The sequence below is a fragment of the Panthera tigris genome, chromosome A1 (genome assembly GCF_018350195.1).
Source record: "Panthera tigris isolate Pti1 chromosome A1, P.tigris_Pti1_mat1.1, whole genome shotgun sequence".
NCBI lineage: Eukaryota > Metazoa > Chordata > Mammalia > Carnivora > Felidae > Panthera > Panthera tigris.
This window is the reverse complement of record NC_056660.1, coordinates 91,686,344-91,694,158: the sequence shown is the minus strand read 5'-3', so window position 1 is coordinate 91,694,158 and position 7,815 is coordinate 91,686,344. Positions and strand designations below refer to the sequence as shown.

At 55.3% G+C, this 7,815-nt stretch overlaps 2 protein-coding genes across 3 annotated transcripts in view; one reads left to right on the top strand and one right to left on the bottom strand.

Moving 5' to 3' along the window:
* The first annotated feature begins 251 nt into the window (after nucleotides 1-251).
* HNRNPAB (heterogeneous nuclear ribonucleoprotein A/B) lies at nucleotides 252-6,564 on the top strand. 2 transcript variants are annotated; one of them, XM_042982328.1, is made up of 8 exons: nucleotides 252-463; nucleotides 546-777; nucleotides 1,539-1,707; nucleotides 2,349-2,507; nucleotides 2,710-2,841; nucleotides 4,743-4,860; nucleotides 5,511-5,651; nucleotides 5,954-6,564. In XM_042982328.1, exons 2-8 carry the CDS (start codon nucleotides 569-571, stop codon nucleotides 6,022-6,024), a joined length of 999 nt encoding a protein of 332 aa, XP_042838262.1. In that variant the 5' UTR covers nucleotides 252-463; nucleotides 546-568; the 3' UTR covers nucleotides 6,025-6,564. The 2 variants fall into 2 exon arrangements, with proteins under 2 accessions (XP_042838262.1, XP_042838270.1); XM_042982336.1 differs by lacking the exon at nucleotides 5,511-5,651.
* Nucleotides 6,565-7,377: 813 nt separating this feature from the next.
* The window catches only part of PHYKPL (5-phosphohydroxy-L-lysine phospho-lyase), a 35,280-nt gene continuing 34,842 nt past the window's right edge, over nucleotides 7,378-7,815 (bottom strand). The window contains exon 12 of the mRNA XM_042982316.1: nucleotides 7,378-7,458. Within this exon, the coding sequence (XP_042838250.1) occupies nucleotides 7,409-7,458 (50 nt within the window). The 3' untranslated portion in view covers nucleotides 7,378-7,408. The remainder of the gene's footprint in view (nucleotides 7,459-7,815) is intronic.

Genomic DNA, 7,815 nt, shown 5'->3' with positions numbered 1-7,815 from the left:
CACTGGGCTCGCGCGGCCGTTCGCTCGGGACAAGACAGTGCTCCCGCTCCGCCGCGGCAACCCTCCGCAAGGCCCTGGCTCGCGCGGGTTCTAAAATGAGGACAAAAGCCCGCCCAGATTTAGCGTGCGCGCGCCGCTGAGGCCAATGGGATGCCGGCGCGGGGTTGAGTGACGGGCTGGCGTAGCCAATGAACATGCGCCTTGTTGCGAGGTGGGCCCGGCCCCGGCATTATAAAGAGCGCCACGAGTCGGCATTGTCAGGCGGCGGCACCGCGCGGGCCCGAGCGAGCTGTGTTGAACGGTGATCTCCTTGCGGCGCGGCGGAGGAGGGGGACGCGAGGTCGCGGCAGCTCCGTCGGCGGACGGAGGCGAGGCCCGGCAGCGCGGGCGTGAGCGCGGCCGAGCCCGCGGCGCCTTCCCTGCGGGTGGGGACGAGCGGGCCCCGCGGCGTCATCGGCGCGAGGTGAGCGGCCGGGCCCGCGGGCGGCGGGCGGGAGCTGGGTGGGAGCCGCGCGGCCCTGACGCGCCGTGGTCGCTCGTTGCAGGAGCCGCCGCGCCCCGGCCTAGCATGTCGGAAGCGGGTGAGGAGCAGCCCATGGAGACCACGGGCGCCACCGAGAACGGACACGAGGCCGCCCCCGAAGGCGAGTCGCCGGCGGGGGCGGGCACCGGGGCCGCGGCGGGCGCCGGAGGCGGGAGCGCGGCGCCCCCGGCCGGCAACCAGAACGGCGCCGAGGGCGACCAGATCAACGCCAGCAAGAACGAGGAGGACGCGGGGTAGGTGCGGCCGCGGGCCGACCGGGGCGCCGCCTTTGTTCCGGGGCCGCCTTTTGTTGGCGCCACGCGGCGGGGGGAGGGGCGGGCGGGAGGCCGGGGCCTGCTCGCGGCCCGCCGCCCGGCCCCGCTGCGCCCGCCGCGCCGCCGCTCGCGCCGGAGTTTGCAGGAGTTTGTTGGGTCGACTTTGGCGCCGCCCCGGGGCCGCTCGCGCGGGGCCGGGGGCGGGCGGCCCGAAGGCGGGGGGGATAGTGCCCTCGGACCCGGGGCCGAGGCGGCCTCGGGCTCCGCGGGGCTGCGTGGGCGGAGTTGGCGCGCGCCCCGGCGGCGGCCTCCCTCCCCCACCCCGCGGAGGGCGGAGTCACGGTCTGAACGCGGTCTCCGGCCCCCGGAAGCCTCGAGTTCCTTGAGGGCGAGTTCTCGAGGGTGGGGAGGACGGGCAGGGACGGCAGCCTTTTGGTACTTGCTTGGTAGTCAAAAGACTTCCAGTTGAGTGTCCCGGGGGCTTCTAGCCCAGGCTAAGAGTGCTCTTCTTTGCCCAGTCTGGGGCTGCTCCGTTAGGGTCAAGGTTGTTTGGGAGGGTAGTGAAGATTTGTTAGTACATTCCAAGGGTAGTACCCTCCCTTGGGGACATTAAGGGTACACCTTTGACCGGATGGCCACCTTGTTTATAACCCTTACAGTGAAGGTTCTGTCAGGGCCAGCCCTTCTAAAATCACAAGGCTTCTTGTAAGACTTGTTGGCACGTGTCTTTACCATTTCAGAAAAATGTTCGTTGGTGGCCTGAGCTGGGATACCAGCAAAAAAGACCTAAAGGATTATTTTACCAAATTTGGAGAGGTCGTTGACTGTACAATAAAAATGGACCCAAACACTGGCCGGTCAAGAGGGTTTGGGTTTATCCTCTTCAAAGATGCAGCCAGTGTGGAGAAGGTAAGCTGGGTATTTGATGTCAGCGCTCTTAAGTGTATCTAAGAGGATATCATTCTTAGAGTGTGATTAGTTTGTGTGTGCTGTAAGTGGTTGAGGGCTTTGGCAACAGCAGAGGTGAGGAACTTTCTTGTTTTTGAAGGAATTAAAAATGCAGATTAGGTAGAGCGATGGGTATGGACTAGAGTGGTCCAGGAAGATTATAGCTGGTGTTTATTATGTTTTTATGCCTACTCTGGGCATTGCTGAAGCAGATGCTTTATTGTGGGGATTAGAAAACAGTCCAGGGTTGCTATGAAATAAGGCATTATTTTAGGCCCAATTTGCAGAAAACAGACTCAGAGGTTTAAGTAGAAGAGCTCACACAGCTAGAAAGGGGTGGATTCCAACCTATACTCTAGACACTGCTGCTTTACTCCTGAAAGAGACCGGCTTTACACCGAGACTGGGCAGGGAAGGTGATTGGGGGGGTAGCTATACTTGAAGTTTGGAGAAGTTGAGTTGGTAAGTCAGGTTCGGGGTAGAGTTTGGAGGGGACATACACATTCTGTGTACCAGTGTTGGGGTCTTTGTGTCTCAAAGAGAAGGGCCTTGTTCAGGGTCATGCTGCTGAGTTAGAACCTAATGTACTTCTGTTGGGACAGGTCCTAGACCAGAAGGAACACAGACTGGATGGCCGTGTCATTGACCCCAAAAAGGCAATGGCCATGAAGAAGGACCCGGTAAAGAAAATTTTTGTGGGGGGTCTGAATCCTGAAGCCACTGAGGAGAAGATCAGAGAATACTTTGGCGAGTTTGGGGAGGTGAGTGTGTCACTCAGGGAGCTGTCTGCTGGTTGCCCTGAGGTTGTGGTCTTCCTGGTTCTTAGCAGCCTTGGCTGGCTCTAGCCGTCCTCGGCAAGGCTTCTTGTTCATTCTGGCCTTTGTGGGTCTTTTCTCCTGGGAGTTCCCTATGGGTCCTGGGGTGGGAAGAGGCGTTGGTTCTGAGCTTTGTGTATGTTTACAGATTGAGGCCATTGAGCTTCCAATGGATCCAAAAACGAACAAAAGACGAGGCTTTGTTTTCATCACCTTCAAAGAAGAGGAACCTGTGAAGAAGGTTCTGGAGAAAAAGTTCCACACCATCAGTGGAAGTAAGGTAAGGTGTCACGAGCTCTGTATCTGGCCACCTGCTGGTGAATTGGCTTTTACAGGTGTGGGTTAGGAGGTGGACTCTCTAGGGCAGTCTGACCCGACTGTTTTTCTGTAGCGTCTGCTTTCCTGATTGGGGCAGATGGTCCTGCCCTTCAGGGGGTTCCTAGGTCGGTAGAATTGGCAGAAACACAGGATGTGTGGGAGGAAGGAGAAAGGGTGGTTTCTGTGGGGTAGGGGGTGTTGAGTAGCCCCTTTGATTTCTGATTGAAAGCTAGACGTCAAGGTGTTCTGAATGTAGTCTGAGGCGAATAGGGCCTGTAGTTAAGGTCTCAGAAGATTCTAGAACTTCTGTCATCTAGCAGTTCCCTGTGAAGTCTTTTCCTGCTCTGGAGCTTATTATCTCCTGTCTCGCCATAAACAGATCTTTGTTCACTTCCACCCCCTTTGGATGCTGGTTTAGTGAACTCCCACCCCAGGTGAAGATTCTTTCCAAAGCTCCCAGGGTTTCAGTGAGCTGGCATCCATGGCCAGTTTTACCTTAAACCAGCTCAGTGCTGTGCAGGGAGAACTGCAACCCTTTCCTCCGAACTCTGGTCAGGCCAGAGGTAGTTTGTCTCAGGTATTCTCCAGGTGGCTTAGGAGGCAGTTGAGGGTGTGGCCTGCTGTGGCTGGGTGTGGCAGGCCCTGAGCCACAGGAGCAGCCAGATAAGGTGGGACTGGTCGGGTGGGGCTTCTGGAAGTCTTAATCTTGGCTGGGAAGTTAGACTGGATTCAGGATTGGGCCCTTAAATGATGTTGAATCCTAGGAGCAGTTGGGTAAGAGCTCGCTCATTCATTGTTCCTCCGGTGGACAATGAATGACAGAGGTCTTTTTTTTATGTGTCTTAATTGTGAACTGGACAGGAAGTGTCTGTAAGGTAGTAAATTATAACTGGTAGTGGGTTTTGAAATAAATGTATTTGGCATTTTAATTCAACAGAAGACATCAGATGGCATCATTTGAGGGGGTAGCTTGTCAATTTTTTTGAGTTTTGAGGGAGAGTATGCTTGTATGGTGACACATTATATGTTTTTTTTTTTTTTCTTGGTCCTAATTAGGGAGGTATATGTGCCCAGGTACTTTCTTTAAAAAGTAAACTCCTGATTTAATTAGCACTAGGAGGTCCTGGACTCTCATAGCACACACAGTGGGCAAATTTTTGAGCAAAAAAAAGGATTCTTTGCGTCCTAAGGGGACACAGATTCCTGGCCCTTCTTGACAATAGGCCAGTGGTTGGGGGAAGGTGGGGGTGGAGCCGTAGGGCCTCAGGGAAGCCTTGTCCTGAGCTTCAGTGGTTTTCATCCTCCAAGCTGAAGGTCACCACCTCAGTGTATTTGAGTGGGATGCTTCCTTTCTTCTGTAAGGAAAAAAAGATTGAGAAAGGTGTTTTTTTTTTTTTTTTCTTTTTTTTTTTTTTTTTTTTTTTTCTCCTATAAGGCTTCTTATTTGGGAAGCCACCTCTCATCCCCCTTGCCCAGTAGGACCAGGCTGGCATCAGACTTGACCCTTGATGTGGGATCTTGCTACACTGGGTTGGCATTGGCCTCGCTGTCCATCCTCCCAGTTAGACACAGAGCTGCCCCTGAGCAGCCATCAGCAGGCCTGGGGTTGTATCTGTCATCCCCAGTAAGTTCTCTGGGGAAAGGTTTCAGCCAAAAAGACCCTAGTAAGTTCTGGTCTATCTAGATTTTAGTTGTGGTCCTGAGAGTTTCTAGCCTACACGTGGCTTCCAACTTGAGCATATTTTGTTTTGGGGCAGGTGGTCGCAGGTGGCTATCTGAATGTTTGTCAGCAAAGGTCTTTGTCCACAGTCCCTGCCCGGAGTTTGTCATGGTGGCCTGACCCATTGTCTTCTCTGCTTTCAGTGTGAAATCAAGGTGGCCCAGCCCAAAGAGGTGTATCAGCAGCAGCAGTATGGCTCTGGGGGCCGCGGGAACCGCAACCGAGGGAACCGAGGCAGTGGCGGTGGTGGCGGAAGCGGAGGTGAGTGGAACCTGGATGAAGAAGGGTCCCTGCCTGTGTGGAGCTTCCGTGCCTATCTCAGGGCTCACCCTGGCTTCTGGGGCATGGTGCGCCGGGGCGAGTCACATCGGCTCTGCTGCTGCTTGGAATGGAAGAGCCTGGCTTTCTCATGGCCTGGGGTCCCAGGGCAGAGGGGTGATTGCGTTGCATTTGGAGGGGTGGGGGGCACAGGGTGCGCTTGTCTCCACGGCTGTCCCGAGTCTTGGTACACCCGTGGGCGGGCGGGCAGAAGGTAGGGCAGGGCTGTGCCAGGCGCTTTACCTCCTTCTGTCCAGGCCCCTCTGACTCCAAAGCCTGAACTTCATCCTTTTTAAGGCCGAGCTGCCGGGGAGGGTGGGGGTGAGGAGAGGGAGATCGAGCGAGAGTGAGCTCCTGTCTCTTTTGCCCTGAGTGAAGTCAGTGTTCAGTCCTATCCCGGCCTGCAGCTCACAGGCTCGGGTCACAGATGCAGGGCCGGGCCTGGGGCCCTCCACACTGGGACGGCAGTCCCTTGGCTTCTATCTCCCGAGTTGCCATTAGCAGCCCCGCCACCCAAAGGGCAGGATTTCCTCCATCCTAGCTCCTGCGTGTGCTAAATGGTCCACGGGCCCCTGTGCCCGCTCCCCCCACAGGTCAGAGTCAGAGTTGGAATCAGGGCTACGGCAACTACTGGAACCAGGGCTACGGCTACCAGCAGGGCTACGGGCCCGGCTATGGCGGCTACGACTACTCGCCCTATGGCTATTACGGCTACGGCCCCGGCTACGACTACAGTAAGTAGGAGAGAGGGAGGCCCCGTCTGCTCACCCACCCTGGGAGGCAGGACAGACAGCTCAGGGGCCACTGGCAGCAGGGGCTTTGGAGTCGGACAGGCTGGGCTGTGTGTGGTCCGGCTCGGCCACTTAGAGCTCCCCGGTTTTGAGCTCTTGAGCTTCTGGGCCTCAGGAAGGTGGGGCACGGACAGCCCCCTGCCGGACGGGGCTGTAGGCTCCGGCGAGGATGCATGTCAAGCGCCTGGCACAGGGGTAAACGCTCAGTAAGTCGTAGCTGCTATCGTTGTTGTTCTTGTCCCTAGGTCAGGGTAGTACAAATTACGGGAAGAGCCAGCGACGCGGTGGCCATCAGAATAACTACAAGCCGTACTGAGGCTTCGGCAGGATGCCCGACCGATCGCACACGCTTTGTTTGGATATTGAGTGAACACAATTATGTACCAAATTTAACTTGGCATACTTTCTATGGCCTGTCCCATGTGCATCTTATTTAAAATTTCCCCCCTGGAAATCACTCTCCTGTTGACTACTTCCAGAGCTCTAGTTGTTGTAGGCAGCGTGTGGGGTCTCTGAGGCCAGAGCGGCATTATGGGCTGATTTTATTCCCGGGTTACCCAGAGCCAGATTGGAGGGTCTGCTTCCTGCTGCCGCTCTGCAGCCTGGACCTGTGGACCCTGGTTGTAAAGAGTAAACTGTATCTTAGGAAACCAGTGTCACCTTTTTTTCACCTTTTAATTTTATATTATTTGTGTCATACATTTCCTGTTAATGGAAGTGTTAATTTTACTGTACTTTTTGGTACCTTTTGGGAATCTAATGTATTGTAAGGTATTTTACACGTGTCCTGATTTTGCCACGACCTGGATATTGAAGCTATCCAAGCTTTTGAAATAAAAATTTAAAAACCCCCAAAGCCTGGGTGAGTGTGGGGTGTGCTGTGGAGGAGAGCGGGGAAGGGCCAGGTGCTCCTGAGCCTTCGAAGCTCCAGTACCCTCCGTGACCTAACAGCAGTCCTGTCCGGCATGGCCATAGCCTGTCAGCCACAGGGTACTGCTACTAAGTTGCTTTTAATGATCTGGCCCTGCCCTTCTAGAAAAAAGTTGAGAGTGAAGACAGCTGTTCAAGGGGGTGAAGGTGGTACAGTGAAGGATGCCCCAGCGCAGCAGGACGTTGGGGCACCTTCAGACATCTCTCCTTACCCTGCCAATGGAAATCGGATCCCGTCTCCCAGTGAGGACAGTATGGTCCCGTAGACCAAGGCAGTGTTCTAGGAGCCGGCTCAATTTGGACACGAGGGGCCCCTCCTGGGTGGTGTAGTACAGCCCACCCTGCCCTGGCAGAGCCTGTCTGCTGCCTGGATTGGGACGCCCTGAGGCTGGTTGTTAAGGCCTGAGACTAGCTGGCTGCAATAGGCGGCAGTGGGCTAGGGCCCTAGATGGATGAAGCCTGGTAAAAAAGAATTTTGTTTTCCATCACTTCTAGAAGGAACTGGCTACTTCTAGGAGGAAAGTGCTACTCTTGCTTTCTCATGTCAGCTATCAAATGCAACTATTAGAGATTTTTCTGGCAGGGTGTCTGGAAAGGGCCCATTGTTTGAAGCCTATCTGGGGGAAGGGAACATCACTTGGAACAAAATGTTAAGAGAAAGCTTTGGCTTTCTGAGTGAAGGAGCCACTGCTGATGGCAAGGAACCAAGGTTGGGTCTCGAGAAGCAAGGCCCACTCACCCAGAGAAGAACACCACTCCACAGGGCTGCCTCAGGGCTGGAGCCGCAGTGTCTCACAACTTCTCACCTTTTCTTCCATGTCTGAAAAACATCACAAAGGCACCCAAACAAGTTAACCTTTCTCTAGTGTCCAAGCTTCTTGGTTGATATTCTGGACATCGAGCCCACCAGCCTGTCTGGCCCCTTGCCCCATGTGCATGGGCCACCAAGCCATGTTTTCTGAGACTTCAGGCTCAACTGCAGCGCCCCCTGCACACAAAAGCTAAGCTAGCTAGTCAGCCTCTCCTCCCCTGGGCTCCCCACGAATACACTCCCTATGGCGGGTCCCACACCACCTCCAGTTGTGTCTGCTGGGGCAGGTGAGGGGCCACCTGCGGGGCTGCTTTCATGTCTACCAGGAGATGGGATCTTGCCTACTTTGCCCACTCCTGCTTCTCC

Coding starts and splice junctions, on each gene's coding strand:
- HNRNPAB (XM_042982328.1), top strand. CDS start 569: ATGTCGGAAGCGGGTGAGGAGCAGCCCATGGAGACCACGGGCGCCACC. Junction 778..1,538: donor AAGAACGAGGAGGACGCGGG/GTAGGTGCGGCC, acceptor TTACCATTTCAG/AAAAATGTTCGTTGGTGGCC. Junction 2,508..2,709: donor ACTTTGGCGAGTTTGGGGAG/GTGAGTGTGTCA, acceptor GTATGTTTACAG/ATTGAGGCCATTGAGCTTCC.